Raw genomic sequence first — 23,740 nt, 5'->3', positions numbered from 1 at the left:
CCCAGCCTGCAGTAGGCTTCGGCAACCCAGACTCTGTGGTCCTGGCCCCCGCCCTGCCCCCTACACATGTCACACCAGGGAGCTGCTGGCTCTGCCAAGCACAGGATTTTTGCCAGATGACGGCGGAGACGCGGCCCAGAGACAGGGCTGGGCCCGCAGAGCCCCCGCCTCCCCAGCTCCCCCTCCTGGGAGTGGACGTGGGCCAGGGCTGTCAGCCCCTTTCCGACACGGTTCTCCCCTGCCGGAACCCACCACCCGCCCAGCTGGAGCTCGGGCTAAAGGCTCAGCGTTGGGGGCCCTCCCTCCGCCACGGCAGCCTCTAGGTCATTCGCAAAGGATTTGTCTAACATTTTAATGAAGATAGTATAGATGTCACCTCCCCACACACATGCGCACGTGCCCTCCGTGCCCCAGTCCCCACCCAGGGCCTCGGACCCCCCTCACTGGCCCCTTCCGGGTGATGGCAGGCCCAGCTCTTCTCCCCGAGGGGCCTGGCCTGGGAAACGAGGCCCCCGGATGTCCTCATGTGGAAAGGGTGCCCCGTGGTGGCAGAGGCTCACTGTCCCCCTGTCCTGTCTACGGTCTGCAGCTGGGAGGCCGAAGGCCTCTGCTCCTCTCTTTCTTCCCCAGGGACTGCACGGCCTCCCGCTTGGACCCCCGAGGTCTCCTGGGGTCCCGTGCACGGCCGTTGTCCTCCACGTCTGAGGCCGTAGGCACCTGTCGTCACCCGGGGCTGTGTGGCTGGGCAGGGCCATCCCAAGGGGAGGCGGGCTACGAGCTGGTTTCTGCAAGACACAGAGTACTGGGCTGGTCCCGGGGGGCCGCTGTTCCCCCTCACCCCCTACACACACCAGGCGAAGGCCGTGCAGCAAGGACTCAGGTCTGGCAGCTCTGCCATCGGGGCCACCGCGTGCCCTGTGAGCTCGAGCAAAGTCCTTCCCCAGACCCTCAGGCACCCGAGCCACCCGGACACGCGGCGCCCGCCTGAGCTGGGCCTCTGAGAGGCTCCTGACGGCCGAAGGCTGTTTGAGTACAAATTCAATTCTGAATAATTAAAAATGTTCGGGGGTTATCATTATTATTATTATTATTATTATTATTATTATTATTATTATATAATATGAGATGTTTAAGTATTATTGGGGGAAACGTTCTCTCACGAATATGGATTATTTGCTGAGGATGAGATCACCACCAAGCGAGTCGGCCTGGCCAGTCGTCACCCTGGAGCAGACAGACACACCAGGGTCCCTGGGGGCAGGCGCACGGCCAGGGTGGCACCTTTACCTGTGACGATGAGGGTGGTCGTGCTGACGGCCTGGCCCAGTGTGTTCTCGGCCACCACCTTGTACTGGCCGCTGTCCTCGGGGGTGACGCTAGGGATGACCAGAGAGCACACGCCCAACACGTTGGTGCTGTACACGGCAGGGTTTCCCTCCAGGCTCTGGTCGTCCTTGAACCAGGTGACCTGGGGCCGGGGCCAGCCTCGCACAGCGCAGCTCATACAGCACTCGCAGCCCTGGGGCAGCAGGTGGGGCCGCAGGCCCACCAGGAACCAGGGCTTCTGGCTCCGGTTGGGCTCCCGGGGGCCGGGAGCCTTCGCCATGCCCCTCGCTGTGGGAAAAACAGGCCAGAGGGCAGCGTCAGAAGGTGACAGGGGCGGGGCAGCTCCAGGGGGGACACAGGCGTTTTCCGGGCCTTCTCGCAAAGTCGGCCCCCGGGCTCGACACACTTTTTCATCCTTTTCTATAAATACTTTAGAAAAATGAACCCGTGCACCTGGCTTCGTAACCCGCTTGGCCCAGTGGCTGCTTTGAAGGCCCTTCTATTCGACTGAAAATACGCTTTATTGTGACTCTAGACCTTGCTCTGCCTACTGCCTGCCACCCGAGGGGACACGGAGGACCTCAGCGCCGGTGGGTTGAACATGGGAGTGGGAGCAACAGCTCCGAGCCGCTTGCTGGACCCTGGGTCCAGCCGCTCACAGGGACGTGCACGGCCACCTCAGCGTGGAGCCCGGCCCCCCATGTGCCCCGCCCCCCTGGGGTTCCGGGGCCGCAGTGCGGAGCTCGCCTTGCTGCCGCGGGAGGCACCAGGGCTGGCTGGTGTCCGAGGGCTCGCTGGCGCCCAGCTCATTTTTGGCCACCACGCGGAAGTAGTACTCGTGGCCGGGGAGGACGCCCAGCAGGGTGAAGCGGTTGGTGTGGACGCGACTGGCCACCTCGCGCCAGGGGCCGTGCCCGGAGGAGCGCGTCAGCACCGTGTAGTACAGGGGCGTGTCCCCGGCCTCGTCCGGAGAGGGCTCCCACTCGGCCGTCACCGTCCCAGGCACGTTCTCTTGCAGGCAGATGGGCCCGGGCGCCAGCGGGTACGCTGAGGGACAGAGGCCAGAGGGAGCGGGTTGGGGGGGACCCAGCGGGACACCCGACAACACCCACGGGCCTCCGCATGGCCCTCCCCGGGTCCCCACGACTTCTGGGGGACAGTCTTGCTGTGCAGAAAGCTGAAGGCAGAGGGCGCTTGGGTCCACAGGTCTCTCTGGGGGGCAGGAATGTCCCTTCGGTCTGTAAGTAAAATGACCCAAGACGTCGCAGAGCGCGGGATGTCACAGGCCACATTAGGGACCCCTTTGTCGGTAGTTCGTTCTGCCTCCTGAGACCCTTCCCAGGTGGCAGTGCCCCTGGGGAAGGCGTCTTCACCTGCAAGGACCATGGCTCTCCCCATGACTCTGAGTGAGGTCACGGGGGTGACCATCTGCTCAGGGAGACTCACTGAGGTCCAGTGGGGGGCTGTGGCTTGACTGTCCCTGAGTTCCTGCGGCAGAAGGAGGGCGAACCCAAGACGCCCCCACCCCCGGGCTCTCCTCTCTAGCACGTAGGAGGGTTGGGGTGAGGTCACCTGCACACCAGGCCTGGTAGAACAGCCGAGACCGGGGACCCAGCCGGGCAGGAAGCCCTGTGCCTCGGCGTGTGGCCCGGCCAGCGTGTGACACCCCAGTCCGGGCCCCCTCACCTGCCACCTTGAGACGGAAGTTGTGGGTAGCCTCCTTCCTCTGCAGGCTCCTCAGCCTCACGGTGTACAGGCCGCTGTCCGAGATGCTGGCCACAGGGATCAGGAGCTGGGTGAGGCCTTCCGTGGTGGAGGTCACAATTCTCTTAGGCAGAGGCAGGCCGTCCTTCAGCCAGGTCACCTCCGGCATGGGGGCAGCCTGGGAGACAAAGGAGATGTGAGGAGGGCTCTGTGGAAGCATGAAGGGTGCATGTGGTGGAGAGAGGGGCTGGGGGCAGAGAGGAGAAGCATGCCATCAGGGAGAGACGGCCGGGGCACAGGCGCGGATGGGGGACGGCAGGGGGCTGGATGGAGTTAGGCGAAAACCACAGACATCTGGATTTTACTCCGTAAGGTTCTGAGCAGGGAGCAATCGGACCTGGACGCACACGGCTGGGCGCAGGGCGGGCACACGCAGAGGTGAGCGCTGGCCCTCTGCTGCCCCGGACCTGGGGGGCACGGTGGCTGCCCCCCACAGTGGTGACCCTGACCAGGCGGATGACCACACCGCCCAGCCAGCGAGGCCCTCAGCACCAGCCTCCGGCCTCAGAGTCAGACAGGGCTGCAAACAGTGCATCACCCATGGGCTGAGGATCCGAGAGCGAGCGAGGCTGGGAATGCAGACAGGGCCCTAGGCGTGGCGAGCACGCGGCGCCCGGCATCGGCGGCCACCATGACTGCCGTCGCTCTGACATAGTGCGGTCTGATATAGTTCAGTCTGATATAGTTCAGTCTGATATAGTGCATCTGATATAGTTCAGTGCAGTCTGATATAGTGCAGTCTGATATAGTTCAGTGCAGTTGATATAGTTCAGAGGTAATTTAGGGCAAATAACTGGGTTTGGCCCTCGCTCTGCCACCTGTGCCCTTCCCACAGAGGTGACGATGGTGATCATTTCAATAATGGTAAGACATGTTTTCAGGCTATCGATTCCTTGAGCCCTCGGAACTGCTGAGGTCAGCTGCTCCCATGCCCCCTGGTGGACAGGCGAGGGAGCTGGGACACAGAGAGGGTCAGGTATTTTCTCCAGAGCCGGCGAGAGAAGGTACCGGAGCGTGAAGCAGGTCTGAGCTTCTAACCCCCGCCCGTACTGCAGCACGTGCGGACCCAGGGCCATCCTGGGTCAAGTGCGGGTCGTGTGCTTGCACAGAATGCATTCTGAAGTCAAAGGGGCGACCCACGCCTCAGGTCCCCCCAAAATTCCCGGACTCAGAGGAAAGTGGAAGCCCCCGTTTGGGGCATGCAGTACCGGAAGCTACCACTAGAGGGTCCTGCAGACGTGAGCAGGATGGCCACCTGGGGGCCAGGTGGGGACTGGACCTTCAAAGAGGACCCTCCTCCTTCCTTCCTCCTTGCAGCACAAGCCCCTGTCCCTGAGTAGGGGCCAGAAGGGGCCAGAAGGGGCCAGAAGGGGCCAGAGACAGATGAGAACCTGGCTCCCTCGGTGGCTCGGGCCCCTCCCCATACCCATTAGATACACTCACTTCGAACTTGACAGGCACGCGAACCGTGTCCCCAGCTCTGACCATCAGCGAATTCTTTGCGCTGGAGCCCAGAAGGAACCTGGGACTGACTGGAACACACAACATGGCTTGTCACCCCCCTTTGCAGTTGGGGACCCAGGCCACAAGCTGGCTGGAGGGAGAAGACTGGGCCAGCCTCCCCCCGGAGCTGGGAGGGGGCCCCAGTGGGCAGCACAGGAACGGAGAGGGCTGGGCCTGAACAGACAGGACTCTGAGAAGCCATCTGACACTTCCTTTTGCAAGCGAGGTGACTAGGGATCTGAAACAGGACGGGACAGGCCTGGGACCACAGGAAGTCCAGGGATTCGGAAGCTGGGCGTGGTGTGCTTTCCACGGTACAGCCTCCCCTATCGTCACTGTGTCAATGAGGGGTTGTTGGGACGGCCTGCTGTCAGCTCGGGTTGACGACGGGTCAGCCGCCTCCAGCCCAGGGAGCCAGACGGCCCGCCTGTCCGTCACAGGAAGCGGGGCGACCCCCTTCGAGCGGGCCCCTGCCTCCCTGGGCTGGATTGGGGAGCAGAGGCCTGGGGAGGGCCTGGGCTTTGCAGTCAGTCACTCAGTGGAAATCCTGACTGCTGCCACCAGCGGCGGGACCCGGGGAAAAGTCCCTTTGACCTCGGTTTCCTTGTCCCGAAGCTGGGGAAGCAACTGTTAACCTTGTGGGATTTCATGAGCTGGAAGGAGCAAGTGCTCGAGAAGCGGCCCTTGATTAAGCCGCGTGTCTTGGCTCAGCGTGTACACAGGTGCCACTCAGAGGCCACTCAGGGTGGGGACGGGGCAGGCGGCACTCACCGGCAGCGGGCGCGGCCTGCACTAGTGTGTCCAGGGCAGTGGGCTGGCTGCGGCCCCCGTCGTTAACGGCGGTCACCCGCACGAAGTAGCCCCCTCGGGGCCGAAGCCCCTTGGCCGTGTAGGTGGTTGCCGGCACGGTGCCCAGGTGGCATGGGCTCCACTGGAGGCTGTCTGAGTCACGGAGCTCCACCACGTACCCCTGTGCTTCGTCCCCGTCCTGAGTGTCCGGCGGGGCCCAGCGCAGGGTGATGCTGGTGTGTGACGTGTCTGTCACTTGGAGATCCCTCACGGGGCCGGGGGGGCCTGGCCGGGCACCGTGAGGATGTCAGAAATGGCATCGCCCTGTCCCGGGGGAGGCCACTCGCCGGACAGTCCGCTTTCCTGTGGGAGGCTGGGGTCCTGCCCGACCCTCCCGATCGCCGACTGAGAACCAAACCCCCACAGCATGCGTGCTCTGCCTGCCGGATCCCTGTCACACCCCACTCACTCCTGCCCCTCGCCACCCTCCCGGGACCCCTGGGGTCAGGTGACTTCGTGGGTGGCTTCTCGGCTCCCAGATCCCAAAGACTGATCCCTCTCCTTACTCTGCGCCCTCGGCCCCGGTCCAGCCCGCCTTCCGCGGAGCGGGGCAGCGTTTTCCAGGCAACACACCCAGAGGAGGGTGTCTGAGAGGCCTTCGTGGAAACGCTATTCTCTGCTCAGATTTGGAAATTTGGGGCAAATGAAGCAGGACAGGTGTCTTTCCTGCGGAACTCGGGGGCATCGCGGGCCGCACGCCACACACCCCTGATCACAGACGCGTCGCTTTGCTGTCGTTGTCATGGCGTCCGTCGGCACCTCCCTGTGCCCTGCGACCCGGCGCGGGAAGACGCGGCCCTAGGCCTCCAGGACACAGACGGGCTGTGTCCACCTAGTCCTGACAGACGCGACCGCCTGGCTGGGGGTGAGCGGACACTCACGGGGCACAGTCGACAGTGAGAGTCCGCAGTGAGCCCCGAGCCCATGCTGCATGGACGACACCCCCTCGCTCGGTGCGTGATGGTCATAGGATGAGGTGGGAGGTGGGCGCAGCTTGGGGACTGACCTGCCCAGGGCTGATGAGCGAGCGAGCATGGTGATCTGGGGAGGGAGCCTCTAAGCCCCGTTGCCTGGCCCTCGGGTCTGTTTGAGCTCCCTTTGGGGACTAAAGCCTCCCCGCACCCTACGGTATGCCTTCGACCTTGACCTCCAGCCCTTCGGGACTGGCCCTGACCTGCAGCTGTCCCATCGGCCTCCCACCGGCCTCAGAGCCACCCCTGCCCACCGCCGCCGCCCACGCCCTGGGTTGGTGCTCCACTCACTCATGGGGTCCCGTGCGAAGACGGCTTCTGACGGGGGCCCAGGCTGTCCGGGGCCAGAGGGACCCAAGACCGTGACCCGGAACTCATACTGACAGTCATGCCGCAAGTCCGCCACCGTCCACTTCCGCTCTGCGGAAAGGCCGCCCGCGTCAGCCCCGCCCGGGCAGGGCCAGGTGATGGGGACACCTGGCCGGGTGCCTGCGAGTGTGCAGCAGACCGAGCCAGCCGGCCAGCGGGTGTGGCTCGGCTCTGTCCAAGGTGGGGACGGCACCGCTCAGGGTGTCAGGGCCCTGAACCCCTGTGTGGCTCTGCTGCCAACTTGCTGGGCAGCTGTGGCGCGTGCCTTGGCCCCCCACCTTCGGATGAGGCACTAAGACCTGGAGGGAGAGCGAGCTGAGGGGCTGGCCGGACGTGGGGGCAGGGCCGACGGCCCCCCTCCGGCTTCGCCCCGAGATGCCCACTGAACCCGCCCGGGGAGATGGGGGCAGGCGGGGGCTGTCCTGGGCGTCGTGGGGTGCTCAGCAGCGTCTTTGGCCTCTTCACACCAGATGCCACTCCCCACCTTCCCCCACTTCAGCCGTGATGACCAGAACCATCGGGCATGGCCCAGCGTCCTCTGCAGCAAAGCCACCGGGGGGCCCGCCGCGGGCCCCCGAGCCAGGAGCCCAGGGGGAGCAGAGGCCGGGACGAAGCGGGGCGCATGCTCGGGCCACTCACCGGGCACGGGCTGCTCGGTCACCGCCGTCCACGTGTTGCTCCCCTTCTTGCGCTTGTCGATCAGGTAGCCCAGGATGTGGGCGCGGCTGAGGCCCCGAGGCGCCGTCCACGCCATAGTGATGCCGCGGCTGGAGGCCGACAGGATGGCCGGGGCGGAGGGCGGCCCAGGGAGCGCTGGGCAGAGAGGGGCCGGTCAGCCAGAGGCAGGGGTGGGAGGTGCTGGCCCATGGAGGTCCTGGGGGCGGGGGCATCGCGGCTGGGCCAAACGCCGTCCCCTCCCCTCCTGGACACTGGTCCGGCTGCTCCAGGGATGACGGGAACAGAGGGGCAGAGCGGCCCAGGTGTGCAGCCCGCCCCAAGGCCCAGCCCCGAGTCTCAGCCCCGAGGCCCAGATGGAGGCTCCATCTGATGGAGGACGAAGCCAGCCCCCAGGGTCCCGAGTGGACTCTGCGTGCCCATGCCCAGGAGAGCCGCCCCTGGGAACACACCCCTCGTACCTCGCTCCCGGTTGCAGGAGGAGCTGAGGGGAGCGGTCCCCATGGTGTCCTAGAAGGGCCTGGGACCCCGGCGTCCCTCCGCCTCGGGGCACAGTGGGGACCTGGGACTCCCCCACCCTCACCCCAGCCCGTCCACTCACCCTCGGGAGCCACCAGCACCTCCTCGGACTCCAGGGCCTCGCCGGCGCCCTCCGAGGTCACGGCCCGCACGCGGAAGGTGTACTTCCTGCCCTTCTCCACGTGGGCGTCCGTGAACGTGAGGCTGTCTGCGGGGGGCTCGGCCACCTTCAGCCACGTGCTCCGGCCGGCCTGCTGCCTGTCCACCACGTAGCGCTCCACGGGTCGACCCCCGTCGTCCCGAGGGGGCCGCCAGCGCAGGCAGACGCCGGCCCCCCGGCACTCCTGCACCTCCAGGGGGCCCTGTGGGGGCTGGGGCTTGTCTGGGACCCCGCGGGAGGAGAAAGAGAGAAGGGGGTCAGGGCAGCTGCAGGGCCTCGGCAGGACCTCGAGGGGCCCTGGTCCCCACTCCGGGCACACACACACCGGGGGGTGGGGCACGCGGAAGGCAGGGGCCCGGAGCCCAGCCCCCAATGCCGCGGCTGGCGTGGGCCTCGCTGTGCTGGTACCGCTGCAGGCGGGGGCCACCGTCCCACTCAGCACCCTTCACAGGGCCCGGAGCAGCAGACCGCCCGGCCCCCCGCCCGGCCCGGCCCTGCCTCCGGCCGAGTCTAAGGATAGGACGGGGCAGGGGAGTGGGTTCGGGCCCCAAGCGCGTGCAGGCGGGGGGCGAGCCGGGCTGCACCCCGGGCCCCTCAGGCCCTGGCGGGGGCTGGGGCCCCACCGATGACTTGCAGGGTGAGCTCGGCCTGCACAGAGCCGCCCTTGCTCCTCAGCGTCACGCTGTACTGGCCACGGTCCTTCCTGCTGGCGCTGGGGAGGCACAGCCGGGTGAAGCCGTCACTGAGGGCCACCTGCGCACCCCCGCCACGGCCACCATCCACCTGAGCCCCGTCCTTCCACCAGGTGGCCTGGACGGGGAGGCGGCTCTGGAAGGGGATCTTCACTGCCAGCAGCTTCCCAGCCTTGACCACCAGCGGCTCCTTCAGGCCGTCAATCACTTCTGGAGCGATGACGGGGGGATCTGGAGATGGGGCGGCACCAGGGAGTCAGAGAGGCCGGGGCGCCGGGCGCCCGAGTGCGGGGAGGGCCCAGAGATGAAAGTCGGGGCTAAGAGTCGGGAACTCACCCCCCCGCCTCACAGGGACGAAGCAGACTGGGGGACCAGAGACCAGGGACCTCACCCACGACTCCCTGACAAGGAATTTTAGTCTCTTCCTTGGGCTGGGGGTGAGGTTGGACCCGGTCACAGGCTGGCCACGCATGCGGCAGAGCTGGGCCTCACCTTTGACGGTCAGGGTGGCCTCGCTCTGCTGGTTGCCGACTGCAAAGGTATACCTGCCAGCCTGGGCCCCCTGCACGTGGGCGATGAGGAGCCTGCGCACCAGACCATCCTGCTCGATGACGAGTCCATCCTGGGTGCTGAGCTGGAAGCAGGCCACAGCGGAGCCGTCACTGCAGCCCGGGGCCCCTCTGCGGTCTGTCACCGACGCAGTCACTCGAGTCAGAGCAGCCCGGCGCGGGCCACAGGCACTGAGGGGCTCCGCTCCACGCCGCCGCGAGTGGTCACCATGCCTTACACGGCTACCAGCCCGTTTCGCAGATGGAGCCAGGGGCCGGGGAAGTGGGGTCGGACCCGGTCTCTCTGAGGCCCAGGCCCGAAGCGCTGCGACGCGCCCCCTCCAGAACAGAGGACAGAGGGCCGTCCCCGGGCTGAGAAGGTGGCCTTCGTCCAAGGCCTTAAGGTCGCGGACGACCCGACAGGTGTCGGGGTAGAGAGGGCGTTTGGGGCGGCAGTGAAGACAGGGGTGCGTGTGAGCGGGGTGACACCCGGTCACGCTCCTGGGGCGGAGGCCTCGGAAAATGAAGAACGAAAGGCCGGCCCTCTCTCTCATCTGCACCCCCGCTGCCCCCGCCCCAAGGGGGCTGGGGGGGAGAGGGGAGCCCTACCTGGACGCCATCCTTGAACCAAGCACCAGGTCCCAGGTCCCGGCTGAGGGTGCAGGAGAGCACAGCGTCCTCCCCCAGCCGTGCTTCCGTGTCAGTCAGGCCCTGGAAGAAGTGGCCTGGAGGGACAGGGAGAGGCTGGGGACCCCCAGGAACCCCCCGGGCCCAGCCTCCCAGGCCATGGCCTGCGCCGCACCCTGGGAGGCCAGCGCATGTCCGCAGAGCCGGCCCCACTGGCGGGGCCCAGGCTAGTGCGGGAGGCTGGGGTGGAAGGTGGGGAAAGGCACCCGAGTCACACGGACAGGTCTGGGTGACCCCGCAGAGCTCAACAGCTCCGCGCTTGGGATATAGGGTGTCAAGACAGGTGCTCGGGTGAACCCCTGACCCCATAGCTTGGGTCCCACCCCCATGAGGACGAGGAGGCTGCTACTGGGGCCGGGAGGGGACCCCAGAAAATGGGGCACTGGCAGGGACAAAGGCCTGGGGCTGGGAGCAAATCTGGGACCAACCCAGGCACCCCACTGCGCGGGGTTCCCACGGGAGCCAGCGGCTGAGGACACCTACCTCTGACCTCCTCGGAGACATCGCTGGTGCCAGGCTTGCGTCTGGATCTGGGACTCGGGGTGGCGTCCCTCCCCTGGTCGTAGATGGCAGGCCTGCCCTCTGTGCCACCCTTCCTGCTGCCGAGATGGCCAGGGGTCCTCCGGCTCTGGTCGTCATGCAGCATCTCCCCAGGGCTCGCTTCGTCCCTTCCGCCAGGCGGCTGCCTCCTGCCTCGGGCCTCACCCACTGTCCCCCGCTCTGCGGCTCCCGCCTCGGCCCCTGGCTCTGCCTGGGACGAGCTCCTGGGTGGGCCACGCCTCCTGTCTGACCCACCGGGCTTCTCTGCAACCTGTCTCTCGTCTTCTTTTAGGGTCTCTGGACCTTGGGCCTTGTCGTCCTCAGCCTCTAGGGAGCCCTGTGACCCCAGAAAGCCTCTTCCTCCCAGCCGTCCTCGGCCCTGCCCACGAGTGTCTGCGGATCTGTCTCTAGAGCCCTGTTTGCCAAGAGGAACTTCTAGGCCGTTCTGGGCTCCACCTGAGTCCCCTGGGCCGGCAGTCCTGCCCCTTCCAGCAGCTGAACCCTTGCTGTCCAGGGGCCTCGGGCCTGGCCACCCACCAGCCTCCCCTTGGCCTGCAGCCCCCTCCCGGGCCCTGCCGCCTTCTGTCCCTTCTTGGGTCCTGACGACAGTGGCAGCTCCCTCCTGCAGAGACCCAGCTGCCTTGGAGCCTGGGGGCCGGGTCCCAGCTCCTGCGCTGCCTCGGCCAACTTCCCGGCCTGGGGCCCGAGCCCGGCTTGCCCCCCCGCCCTCTGCAGACTCCGTCACAGACTTGTCCCTGTCCCCAGGGGTCTGGCTGCTGTCCAGGACCGAGCCTGTGCCTGCCGGCCTTCCCCGTGCTGCTGCCAGCCCTCCGCCTCCCAGCAGCGAGTCCCCTGCTCCCTCGGACGCCTGCGCTCCCTGGCCAGCGGTGCCACCTCTGTCTGCTGTCCCCGGGCCTGCCTTCCGGAAGTCCCCTTCATGTCCGGATTCCAGAGCAGCTGTCCCTGCCCGGGAATCTTTCACTGCCCCCTGACCCTCAAGAGAGCCAGGAGCCCGCACACCCCCTGCGCGGTCGGCAGACCTGCCTTCCCCGCCGGGGGGTCCTCTGTCCCCAGGAGACCCGGGGGGCCCAGCGACATCTTGCCACTCTCTGCCTCCTGCTTCTCCCCTCGAGCCAACAGCCCCCGATGTCCGGGGGGTCCCCGCGGTTGCGAAGCCCTCAGAGCCATTCTTGGAGCCCTGCCCGTCTGCAGTGCCCACCACGCTAGTCACCCCAGAGCCCAGCCCGGGCCCGGGCCCACCCGCCAGCCCCGTCCCTGGCCCCCTGCCCCTGTCTGGACCGGCCCTGGAGCCTGTGCCACCACGAGACCCCTCTGGTGCTGCCCAGGACCCAGACCCTTGTTCCACGGCTTCTGGGCCTCGGGGGCCCCCATGCCCCTCTCCAGCCAGCGAGTCTGAACCGAACCGCCCTGGACCATCTCTGGAGCCCTTCCCACTCTCCGGCCCTATTTCTCCAGACCCTCCTGTGCCTCCCCTGGGACCTGCCTCAGTCCTTGACCTGGTTACCCCAGGCCCCCCCAAACCATCCCTGTGCCCTGCCTTGCTCCCTAACCCCATTCCCTCAGGAGCCCCAAAACCATTCCCGTGGCCAGCCTCCCCGCTTGACCCAGCCCTCCATGGCCCAGAACGCCTCTGGAGCTGGCCTCAGCCCCTGGCCCCAGCTCCCCAGGCCTGAGACCCCCGACCCTCCTCTGTCAGCTGTCCTGCCCCCCGCTTGCTGAGGCCCTGCAGCTGGGGAGCCAGCCCCCTGACCCAGCATGGAGCCAGAGCCACATGGCCCCCGGCTCTCAGGGCTGGCCCCAGTCGGGGGCTCCTGTGCCTCGGGGCGCCTGGCATCGTCTGCACGACCAGCTGCACCCCCAGGACCCCCCGACCCGGCCTTGCCACTCGCTCCGCCCACCGCCCTCTGAGACCCTGGCGGCACAGCCCCTGAGCCCCGACCCGCCTTCGTGGCTTCTTTTCCAAATGCCCCCCACTGTCCTGAGGCTCAAGCCCTGCCATCCCCGGATGAACCCCGAGTCCTCGCTCTTCCGGAGCTCCTGGTCCTGCTCCCACACGCCCCTCTCCAGAAGCCTCCGCCATGGCAGAGACCCTGGAGCCACCTCGGCCCCGGGGCGGCCTGGAGTCTACGGCTGTGTCCCCTGAGCCCACCAGGCCCAGCCTGGTTTCATCCCCAGTCCCCCCATCTAGGCCCCGAGCCATTCTCGAGACCTCCGGTTCTCTCCGACACCCCGCCTGCAGGACGACCGCCTTGGTGTCCAGACCGCAGAGCCGCAGGCCCCAGCGAGCCACGCCGGTCACCAGCCCTGCCCTCGGGCTCCACTCTCCCGGGCGCCCCGGAGGCGACGCCAGAGCCAGCAGCGTGAGCGGACCCCGTGTCTCCCGGCGCCCCTGAGCCATCACCGTAACCAGACCCCTTTTCGGGGCCGAGTCCCCTAAAATACCCCGAACCCCCGTCACACTTGGACGCCAGTCCCCGGGGCCCACCCGAGCCAGCCTCACCCTCTTCATCTCTGCCACCCCATGTCCCGTTCCAGGAATCTGGTTCAGACCCCACTGTCCCGGGACCTCCTGATTCACCTGTGCCGCCCAGTGTGCCCCCAAGCCCCTGAGCTCCTGGGCCTAGAGCCCCAGGCAGCTCCCCACGCCCACTCTGGGCCCCGGCTCGGCTGAGGGCAAACCCTGTGTCTTCCTGAGGACCTGCATGCTTGGCCTCCATTCTGCCGGCCTCCCCTGCCCCCCTCTCCCCGGCCGCCCAGCCCTGGGAATCCTGGAGGCTCCCGTGGCCATCCCTTGCCTGGCCCGCGGCCTCCACCGCCCGCTGGCCTTCCTGTCCCCAGGGCCCCGGCAGACCCCTTTTCCGGCCCCCGGGGCCTCCTGGGCCTCCACCATCTGCTGCCTGCCACGACCCCTCAGCTTGGGCCTTCGGACTCCTGCTCCCCGGGAGGAACTTCCTATCCCCAGACGCCACGTGCGCCTGGACGTCCTCACCTGCAGGTGTCTGACCCATAGCAGGTCCCAACCCCCCGTGGTCACCATCGCCACGTGCCTGAGCCCCCCAGGTCTCAGGGCCCCTGCCTGCCTTGGCGCTGGACCCCCCTCCTCTAGGAGGCTTCAGGGCACCAGGACCTCCCGCGGCTTCGCTGTCCCCAGCCTGCCCCTGGCCAGCCCCACTGCCCCATGCTGCCTGAGCTGCTCCCCTCCCTGCTCCCCCGTGCACTTACGCCCTGCTCTACTTTACAGTGCCCAGGCTCTCCCCCTGCAAAATCTCCTCCATCCCCTCCCCTTCTGACCAAGACTCCACAGGACGAGACTGCGGGCCCTGCGAGGCCGCCTTTCCCTCCCCAGGCCTAACCGGGGCCCCCCAGAGCCGTCCCTGGCCGCCCTTGTCCACTCCATGCTCCTGTCCTTCCCCGCTGCTCAACCGTCCGCCAGCCTGAGGGCGCCAGGGCCCGGCCTCCCAGCCTCCTGCTGCCCCACCTCGACCCTCCCCACCACTGTCTCTGCCACCGTCTGGCCGATGACCCGTGAGGCCCGACCCTGATCCCAGGTCCCGTCTCTGTAGATGGGGCCCCCCCAGAAGGCTCCTGTCTGGGGATCCCTCTCCATGGAACTTGTCCCTGGCTGGAGCGGCCCTGTCTCCCTCGGCTTCCAGAAAGCCCTTTCTTGCCTGCCCGGGGCCCCAGGCTGAGTCAGCTGCCCTCTCGTCCCCTGTGGGGGAGTAGCCGTGCCCCCCAAGGCCTCCTCTATCTGGGCCGGCTCTGTCTCTGCCACCATCTGGCTGATGACCTTCCGTGAGGCCCGACCCTGATCCCAGGTCCCGTCCCTGTGGAGGGGGGCCCCCCAGAAGGCTCCTGCCTGGAGTTCCCTGTCTCTGCCACCATCTGGCCAATGACCCGTGAGGCCCGACCCTGATCCCAGGTCCCGTCCCTGTGGAGGGGGGCCCCCCAGAAGGCTCCTGTCTGGGGATCCCTCTCCGTGGAACTTGTCCCTGGCTGGAGCAGTCCTGTCTCCCTCGGCTTCCAGAAAGCCCTTTCTTGCCTGCCCGGGGCCCCAGGCTGAGTCAGCTGCCCTCTCGTCCCCCGTGGAGGAGTAGCTGTGCCCCCCAAGGCCTCCTCTATCTGGGCCGGCTCTGTCTCTGCCACCATCTGGCTGATGACCTTCCGTGAGGCCCGACCCTGATCCCAGGTCCCGTCCCTGTGGAGGTGGGCCCCCCAGCTCCTGCCTGGGGTTCCGTCTCTGTCTCTGCCACCGTCTGGCTGATAACCTTCCGTGAGGCCCGACCCTGATCCCAGGTCCCGTCCTTGTGGAGGGGGGGCTCCCAGAAGGCTCCTGTCTGGGGTTCCCTCTCTGTCTCTGCCACCATCTGGCTGATAAACTTCCATGAGGCCTGACCCTGATCCCAGATCCCGTCCCTGTGGAGGGGGGCCCCCCAGAAGGCTCCTGTTTGGGGCTCCCTCTCCGTGGATCTTGTCCCTGGCTGGAGCGGTCCTATCTCCCTCGGCTTCCAGGAAGCCCTTTCTTGCCTGCCCGGGGCCCCAGGCTGAGTCAGCTGCCCTCTCGTCCCCCGTGGAGGAGTAGCCGTGCCCCCCAAGGCCTCCTCTATCTGGGCCGGCTGTGAGCTGGAGCCCCAGCGCCGGCCGCACCCCACTAAGGGGGCCCCCGTCGGTGCCCTGCTCTCCAGGTCTCCCTCCCCCACTGCTGGCGCCCCTGGATGCGTCTGCTCCCGAGGCCTGGGCTCCTCGCCCCTGGACGTGCTGGTCGGCGCTGGTGCTCAGAAGGCCTTTATCCTTCCCTGCTTCGAGGAGAGGTCAGCGCCCCACAGAGAGACAAGAGGAAAGACAGTGGAATCAGGCCGGTCGCCAGCGGTCGCCGCCTGCTGCTTCCCCGACCCTCGGCTGCCCAGCGAGGAGGAAGGAAGCCAGGGCCTGCCAGCTCGGGGTGGGGGGCCCCTCACCCCCAGTCCTGTACCTCCAGCCCGCCCACCTGTCGCGTGCTTTCCGAGGACCTGAGTAGGTATGCCGGCCGAAAGTCACTTGCTCATCAAACGGCCACACCTGACTGTGCGGCTTTTAAAACTCCTTGCCCTGCTGCCTGCCTTACGGACGTCCGGCTATCGGTCCCCTGGGGTCACCTGCAACCCAAAAGCCTGGCAGGGGGCTGCCTCAGCCAAAGCACCCGCTGAACCTGGCCACTATCTCAAGCCCTGTACCAGACCGCAGAGCCGCCCTGGATCTGTGTCCTCAGCAGCCCAGAGGCCCAGGGGAGCAGAAGCCGCTGAGGGGGACCGAGCTGGCCGAGAAGACCCCTCACTGCAGTGGGTCAAGACAGAGAGCAGAGGGCTTTCCGCATCCTCTGGGAGCGAAGTCACCGCCCAAAGCAAGCGACTGGCCGAAGGAAGCCCCTGCGCCCCCTTCCTCAGCCTGCGGTGCTGCCTCAGTGACCGGCAGGGAGAGGCAGGTGTGGCCCGCTCACCTTCCACCACCAGCCAGGCGCTGGAGCTGTGGAGCCCGGTGCTCAGGGAGTAGGTGCCCGTGTCTGAGAAGCGGGCCCCCCTCACCACCAGCCGGTGGGTCAGCCCGTCGGGGGACACGGACACTTCATATCGGTCACTACGTTGGAGGGGCTGGTGCTGGAAGTTCCAGGTGGCGCTGGGGCAGGGCTTGGAGAGGACGCACTCAAAGGCAGCATCACCGTGCTCCTTACAGCGAGCTTCAGCCAGCGGCACCAGCACGCTGGGCGGGATGTCTGCAGGGGAGCAGGTGCGGGGCCGTCAGCGGGCGGCGTGACCGCCGGGGGCTCAGAGACCCAGGTTCGGACAGGCCAGCCACAAAACCCCTGTGTCGCTGCGGATGAGTCACCTCTTAGCCCGGCTGTCAGTCTCCCCCCATATCAAACCAGGGATTATAGCTAGGAATGCGAACAGGAAGTCGATTTTTAGCTCTAGAATTCTGTGTTTGTAAATCCAGCTGTGACCGGGGCCGAGCGGGTACATGAAGGACATAGTGTGCTGAGTGCTCGTGTCTGTATGCGTGTCATCTTGCTGGTCCTCGTGGCCGCCTCCGAGGCGGGCGTGGCCACGGCCCCGTCATGGGTGAGGAAACGGGGCTGAGGTGGCTCGCCCCGCGTCTCACCGGCCAGGAGGCGGCATGGCCAGTGTTCACAGCCCCGCCTGCCGCCTCAGGCCCTGTGCCTCCCTCCCCGCATCCCCGCCAGGCTTCCCCAAGCCCCGTCCAGGCCTGCCATGGCTGCTGGAGGTCTCACGCCTCCCCTCTCCCTCAGTCAGGCTCAGCACGTGCTGTAGGGTACCTCTGCCCAAAGCCTCCTGCCAGAGGCCCCTCGGCTGTCAGGCACTCAGGGGGCGGGGTGCACACAGCTCCCTGGGGGCGGGACTGGGTTCAATGAGGGAGCAAGGGACAGTTCCCAGGCAGGGAGGTCCACAGAGGGCACACGAGTGCCTGGCCCAGTGGAGTCTTGCTGAGGAGCGCGGGGTGTGGGGTGGGCATCGGGGGTGGGGAACTTGCTTCAGCCCGACTTGAAGCTGGTCTGTCAGCAGCAGCACAGCCTGCGTCACCTGTGTCTGGGACGGAAGCTCAGAGCAGCCCAGACCGTGAGCCAAGACTTTGGACAAGCAGTTCCCCTAACTGAACCCTCCGGGGTGCATGCTCCCAACGTCGCTGTCACACTGTCGGCCCCTCCCCGGCCGTGGCACTGACGCGGGCCTATCCTATTGACCAGCTCTGTCTGCCCGCGCTCCCACGGGGACGCCCACTCACCGCTGGCCTCCAGCTCTGTGGAGAAGACGTCGGCGTCCTCCACCTTGACCTGGTAGATGCCAGCATCCTCGGGACACAGGTCATGGATCAGGAAGTGGTGGCGGTTCCCCAGCTGCTGCCTGCTGTACTTGGACTGGCTGCCGGAGTTGTAGGAGACCTTCTCACTGTCCTGTGGCCGGAGAGAAAGCGGGGGTTTGGGCCCCGACCCCACTCTGGCGGCAGGCAGCCGCTGCCTCCCACTGGTTGGGCACCCGATGACACCATCCTGGACCCAGAGGGCGAGGTAGAGGGGAGGAGCAGGCCCGGAGGGGAATAAATGCTGTGGAGACGTCTCTGGCCATGGCATCAGTTCTCTGCCACCGTAAGTGGCACCTGAGTGTGCCCAGATGGCAGCTCAGATTGAGCGGAGCTGCCACCCAAGGTTGGCGGGAGCAGGAGGCAGCACCCAGGGCCCAGGCCCAGCGCTTTCATCCGTGCGAACAAAAGACGACCGTCACGTGTCCTCGAGGCTCCACGGACCCGCCGAGGCACACACACGCCCGCCTCGGCTGGAGCCCGGAGAGACTAGCTATTTGCCAAGGGTTTGAAACTGCTAATACTTAGATGCCCACGGTGGGCCAGGCGCTGCGTTAGTACTCAGGACAAAACAGCCAGGGGTTCCTGCCCCAGGGAGCTAAAATCCTATGGGGGAGACCGACAAGTAGAAAACATCGTGGGTGATAACATAATGCATGTCAGGAAGGGACAGATGCGTTCGGGAGCTCCAGCACAGGGCTGGCGGCCACCGTGCTGTGATGAAGGGCGGTCGGAAATCAGCCGTGTGGATCTCGGGACCGATACATGGCTGAAGGCAGAGGGAGCAGCTGGGGCAAAGGACTCAGGACGAGCCTGGGGGAGAGGAAGAGGCTGCAAATCACGTTCTCTCATTAATGCGCACTGTACCGCGAGCCAGGCCCCAGAGCGCCCCATTTCGGCACAGCCAGTGAGCCGTGGAGCAGGGTGAGTTTGACCTGAGAACTGGAGGTAGGCTCTGCAGCTGCGCCCCGCAGACCTCACCCCTGCGCCCAGCTGGTTGGCGGGCAGCTGCTCCTGGTACCCAGGCAGAGACGTTCCAGTCTCTGGGGAGAGCTCAGGGCACAGGGGGTGCGCTTTCTCAGAGCCCCTGTGCCCTGGCTGGAGGGCCCAGTCGCTCTGAGAGAAGTTAGCGGTCTCTGCAGAACGCCTACGCCAGGGTCCCCCGACCCAGTCAGGCACTGTGGGGCACAGGGCCCACCACCTGTGGACTCCGGCTGTTCCCGCAAGGGGATGCGGGGGACCCACAGTTCCTGCCCCCAGGACCTGCAGTGGCCCAGCCGGAGTCTCCCCCGGTCAGCGGCCCCTCCAGCCTCACCTTATACAGGTAAATCTTGCTCTCAGGATCCTTGAGATCCAGCTCCAGGTCAAACGTCGCAATCCCGTCCTTGGTGACCCTTATGTGTCTCAGGTTGGATACGGAGTTGAGGTACTAGGGAAGACAAACGGGCGGGGGAGCTCTGAGCTCTCTCTTTGGGCCGCTCCAGCCCCTCAGACCCCAGCCCCCGTACCCCATGCATCTCCCGCTTTACAAGCGGGAGGCGAAGCCTCTGAAGAAGGAAGGGCCCCAAGCTGACATCTCGGATCGGGAGGGGGAGCGAGAAAGAGCGCGGGGGTCCGAGGCCGCTGAGAACACGGGGACGTTCCCGCCCCACCTGATAAGGACTCGAGCACCTACTGCGTGCGAGGCCCTGCGCTAGAGCCGGCGAGGAAGCCTGAGGAGCCAGGGCGAGGCCCTCGACGCGAGGTTGGCTAACGTGCCATTTCCAGGGTGACAACGGGGTGTTCTGCATTTGCAGAAGAAACAGTGGGCCGGCGCTGCCGCCAGGTCCGACCCAGGAAAGAGTGTCCGGCGCAGTTTGTGAGACACTGGGACGAGGACGTCCACGGCCCCTCCCCCCTCCCCGGAAGCCTCTGGAAACAAGACAGACCCCCGAGGCCTGCGATGGTGACCGAGGACGACGACGATGGTGATGACGGGCCGTGACGGTGGCGGTGACGGCTGACGGTCAGCACGTACTGAGCGTCAGGCTACGGGCTTCAAGGACGCTGTCTCATGGCCCCTCTCAATGGCCCTCGGGGTAGGTGTGACGATGACACCCGTGTCCCGGCGGCCCTCACTTCCCCAAAGCCCCCGATTCCGTATCGGAGCCGGGTTTCGAAGCCGGGACCTGGACTTGGCGTCCGAGTCCTGGGCCCCTCCCGGCCCCACTGCGGCCGGCGTACCTGGGCCAGGCGGCCCTCTCGCTCCTTGCGCATCTGCTGCAGCTTGCGCAGCATGCCCCGGAAGTCCACGATGCCGTACTTGATGCACAGCCTCTCGTAGTCCTTCCGGTCGGCCGTCATCAGCAGCTGCCACACCTGCTGCACGTCCACCTTCTTCTCGGGGCCGGAAGGCGGGGCCCTGGGGAACAGAGGCAGCCAGCGGGTCAGGGGTCCGAGGCCGGGGGAGCCCCGGAGCTGGCGCCCTCCGGGGTGTGGGGAGCTGTCCGCTGTGCTCCCAGAGAGGGACCCAAACATGCGCTGACTACCGTGGGGACTGGAGGACCCAGAGATGGGCCGCAGCGGCCCTCGGCCCCGGCTCAGGCCCCCGGGGGGCCCCTGCTCCTGACAGCTCGTGCTGCGGACTCCGGGCTAGGTGTTTTTGGGGGAGAATTGTTCTGTGGCTTTGAAAAAGTTTCAAGTCACTGTTCTAATGGAGCACCCCGTTTTCGCCAAGGAGCGAGTCGGGCCCCAGAGAGGAGACATGGCTAAGGCGGGGGCACGGGCGCCAAAGCGGTCGGGCTGCGTCCGCGTGCTTCTCTCTTCCCGCCGGCCGCCTGTGCTCTGCCTTCCCCGCCCGTGCCCGACCCAGGCCGGGCAGAGCCCGGTGGGCTCAGAGCGACAGGGGACAGTGCCGCGGAGCCCCCACCCCACGGACAGGCCCGGACGCACCTCTTCTTCAGCATCATCCTCAGATCCATCAGCTCCTGCTTGAGGTCTGGAAAAGGGGTGCGAGTGAGGCCCAGCCCGGCCGGGCGTCCGAGGGGCCAGGGCCTTCCTGCAGGAGGCGGGCGCAGTGCGGAGGGGACCGGAGGAGGGCGGGGCGCCCTCTGTGGACTGGTGAGGACCTGTGGGGTGTCCGTGGGGTCCCGGCCAAGTGCGGAACACCAGGGAGAGTTGCCCACCTCCCAAAAGCCCCCAGTAGGTCCTGGCGACCCTGCCACATACCCTCCTGGGGCTCCTGGTGCCTCTTCCGCTTCTTCCGAAAGCCCACTGTGGTCGGGAGAAGGGAAGGGAGTGAGGGGGACAGGCGGGAGGGAAACTGGACACACCAAGGAGGACGGAGCAGCGGCCCGGCCTCCTGGCTCCTCTGGGCGTGGGGCCCAGCAGCGCGGGCGCGCGCGTGGACGGGCTGGCCACGGGGCGGCCGTGCGTGGAGCGCCCGTGTTCCTAACGGCCCTCAGTGCTCCCCCATCCCCCGTCCTGCAAAGTCCTCCCTCCGCTCCCCGCACCACGCGAGGCGTCGGACGCCTCTCAGGCGCCCCAGCGCCCGAGCCCTGTGCCGGGCGGGGACAAGCCCACCTTCGATGACGGTGAGCCTCGCCGAGCACACGGCTTCTCCGTACGTGTTCACGGCTGTGCAGCGGTACACGTCCGTGTCCTCGCCCGTCAGCTTGTTGATCTGCAGAGAGGCCCAGGGCAGGGGACGGGTCGGCGCTTCCCCGTGCTGTGTCACTGGACGTGGCTCTGTGCGAGGGGCACAGATCCCCCCGCGACACCTGAACCACCGCGGGGACGGAGAACCAGCTCTGCCATTGGAGGCCGAAAGAGCTGGCTTTTCCGGGTCGGGATGCCTGGGCCGCCCGGGCCCGAATCCCGCCTGCGCCGTGCGTTCCGGGCTGTGGCGCCTTGGGCCGTCTGCCTAACCCGCCTGAATCTCCGTTTCCTCACTCGTACGGCGAAGGTGACCCACTCCAAACATAGTGAATGGCCAGGGTGGAATGGTATCATCTCTGCCACTTGGTTGGCACAGGGCCTGCAGCCGGGCCCACGACGGAGCTACGAACGCCACTCACACTGACCAGAGTCAGCGGTGGCACCTGCGAGCCTGCCAGGTGCACGCCTGGCTCAGGCCACCTGGAGCTATGGGACGGAGCTGAGCCCTCATCCCCAGCTAGCAATATCTCTCACCCCTCCGTGATCGGAGCCCGAGGAGCCTGCGCGGGGATGGACGGGCAGAGGGGGGACACCCCGGGTGGGAAGCGCGGGAGGCCTCACCTGCAGCACGTGCTCCTTGCTGTCAGGGGCTGACGAGATCTGGTACTTGCTGGAGTCACTGAGGTCCCCTTTACTGCACTGCCAGCGCACCTCGGGCCTGGGGTCCCCGCAGACCACAGCCTTGAAGATAGCATTCTTCCCTGTGGCAGGAAGAGAGGCGGGCGGTAGGAGGCTGGGCTTAGGGCGGGGACAGTGGACTTTACTGAGCGGTTAACTTCTGTGATTGTCCCTCCCCGGACAGCCGACCGCCCACTCCAGGAGTGGTGCCGGGTCGCCAGCCCCAGGCTCAAGGCCTCCTCTGGCGCCAGGGCCACGACAGCAGTCTCCAGGCGCCCGGGGCGGTCCCCACGGGGTTCTGTGTTGTGAGACCCCTGGTCTCGAGGGAGGGGTGAGGCTGGACTGTCCAGGGAGAGAGGAGAGGCGAGCGGGGCTCGGGGCGGGGGGCCTTTCTGTACAAGTGGGTGGGACGAGGGGTCTGAAGACCATCGCTGGACTGGGAAATGATGGCCTTTTGTGGTTCCATGTCACTCTCTGGGCGGGCGTGACAGGCTGGGAGAGGAAGGCCATTTTGGAGCCCACGGGAGCTGGTCCTGAGACCCAGGGCTTCACACAGAAGAATGGGAGCTGCCGCCCTTGAGCACGGGCCAGCGGAGGGCAGACCAGCACCCCGGGGCCCTCCCCCTGACCAGTTTCCCACGGCCTCGTTGTGTGGACCCAGAGTCAGATTTAGACAATGTGTCACGGTTTCCTTCCAGAAGGCCGTAACTGAAACTTACTGCAGGGCCCTGTGCTGAGAAAGCACAGATTTATACCCCCCGCCCACAGCCTGCGCTCCCACTGCCCCCCCGGGCACCGCCTCACAGAGCCTTCCAGACGGGGCTTCCTGAGCGCAGCCTGTGGGTGCTGGGGAGTGCACGGGCACCGGACGCAACAGCTGGGAGAACCCCAACTCCGCTGGACGCAACGGCCGGGAGGGCCCCCACTCACCCGGTTTGAACCTAACTCACTCGATTTGAGCCGTGCCCCCTGCAGCAGCTCCTTGGAGGCAGGGAGAGGGAGGTACCAGAAATGCCACAGCGTCCCTGGCCCCCAATCCGGCGTCCTCTGTCCCTGTCACTGCTCCCAGGTGTGACGGGGAGGTGGGTCAGGAAGAACACCAGCCCCCCAGCTGCGTGCTGCAGGCGGGGAGCGGGCGCCCCTCTCGGCAGCCCCCCCCCCGGGCCTCACCCTCCTGCAGCGCCAAGGTGACGGGCTTCTGCTCAAAGTCAGGTGTGCTGCACCCTTCTGGAATCTCCTCCACCAGCTGCTGGATCTTCACCCCATACGAGGAGGACTTCTTGGGGGTCTTCCCTGGGTGGGGGCGGAAGGAAAGTGGGCCCTGGCTCCTCCTTCACGGGCGCCCCCGACAGTGGAGCCCTGACCCACTGACCAGGGAGCAAGGGCCCCTGTTCGCTCTCCTGCCTCTGAGCTGCACTTCTGGGGTCTGGGTGGGGCCTGGGCAAGGCCTCCAGCGGGGATGAAGCCCTGGGGAGCGGGCGGGGCACCCTGGGGAGACCCTGGAGGGGGGCCCTGGGGAAGAGCAGGAGCAGGGAGACTGGGAAAGCCTTCCTCCCTAGGGGGCTTTGCACCCTTCATTCTGGAAAACAAATCAAAACCCACCGGAAGCTGGAGGAAGCAGAGACAGGTGAGCTCCAGGTCCCCGAGCCCCGCCCTCCCCGCCCCCACCCAGCGAGGGCCGAAGGTGGTCGGTCAGCCTCTCACCTGCCATGGCCTGCCTTCTCTAGGGCTTCCGAGGTCGGCGACTGGTCTCCTGAGAATAGAAGATGGAATTGCTTCTGGGAGGTGGGCTGGTCTCCCCCGTGTCCGCTCCCACGGCCTCAGTGAGCGCCCAGGCCAGTGTCCCGGGTGGGGCCTGGTGGAGTCGCTCTGCCCCCAGAGCTTGTCTAACCCCAGCTAACCACACCGACTGGCCTCCTGCAGCTCCCTGGCCCCAGCGCAACACACGTCCCG

General features: G+C 66.8%; 1 protein-coding gene across 2 annotated transcripts; it reads right to left on the bottom strand.

Moving 5' to 3' along the window:
* Positions 1-336: 336 nt before the first annotated feature.
* IGFN1 (immunoglobulin like and fibronectin type III domain containing 1) lies at positions 337-23,630 on the bottom strand. 2 transcript variants are annotated; one of them, XM_039883540.1, is made up of 24 exons: positions 23,492-23,630; positions 22,958-23,080; positions 21,731-21,870; positions 21,035-21,134; positions 20,681-20,725; positions 20,405-20,450; positions 19,697-19,874; positions 18,789-18,902; positions 17,399-17,567; positions 16,098-16,370; positions 15,369-15,420; positions 10,547-10,662; positions 9,986-10,101; positions 9,321-9,462; positions 8,760-9,059; positions 8,059-8,358; positions 7,422-7,595; positions 6,705-6,833; positions 5,365-5,667; positions 4,534-4,622; positions 3,013-3,208; positions 2,074-2,373; positions 1,288-1,614; positions 337-785 (listed from the first exon to the last, which is right to left on the bottom strand). In XM_039883540.1, the coding sequence occupies exons 1-24, from the start codon at positions 23,496-23,498 to the stop codon at positions 772-774; spliced, it is 3,753 nt and encodes a 1,250-aa protein (XP_039739474.1). In that variant the 5' UTR covers positions 23,499-23,630; the 3' UTR covers positions 337-771. The 2 variants fall into 2 exon arrangements, with proteins under 2 accessions (XP_039739474.1, XP_039739473.1); XM_039883539.1 differs by lacking the exons at positions 15,369-15,420; positions 16,098-16,370; positions 17,399-17,567; ... (6 more) ...; positions 22,958-23,080; positions 23,492-23,630 and having other exon boundaries at positions 10,547-12,202.
* Positions 23,631-23,740: the final 110 nt, after the last annotated feature.

Source organism: Pteropus medius, unplaced genomic scaffold (assembly GCF_902729225.1).
Source record: "Pteropus medius unplaced genomic scaffold, Ma_sr-lr_union100, whole genome shotgun sequence".
Classification (NCBI taxonomy): Eukaryota; Metazoa; Chordata; class Mammalia; order Chiroptera; family Pteropodidae; genus Pteropus; species Pteropus medius.
This window is presented reverse-complemented; position numbering and strand designations above follow the sequence as displayed.

Bases quoted from the DNA above. Each gene is read 5' to 3' on its own strand.
- IGFN1 (XM_039883539.1), bottom strand. From the start codon at position 12,179: ATGGGGTTAGGGAGCAAGGCAGGGCACAGGGATGGTTTGGGGGGGCCT. The intron at 10,102-10,546 runs GTAGGTGTCCTC...CTGTCCCTCCAG, and splicing joins TGTCTCCGAGGAGGTCAGAG to GCCACTTCTTCCAGGGCCTG. The intron at 5,668-6,704 runs GTGAGTGGAGCA...GTGCCCGGCCAG, and splicing joins CTTCGCACGGGACCCCATGA to GCCCCCCCGGCCCCGTGAGG.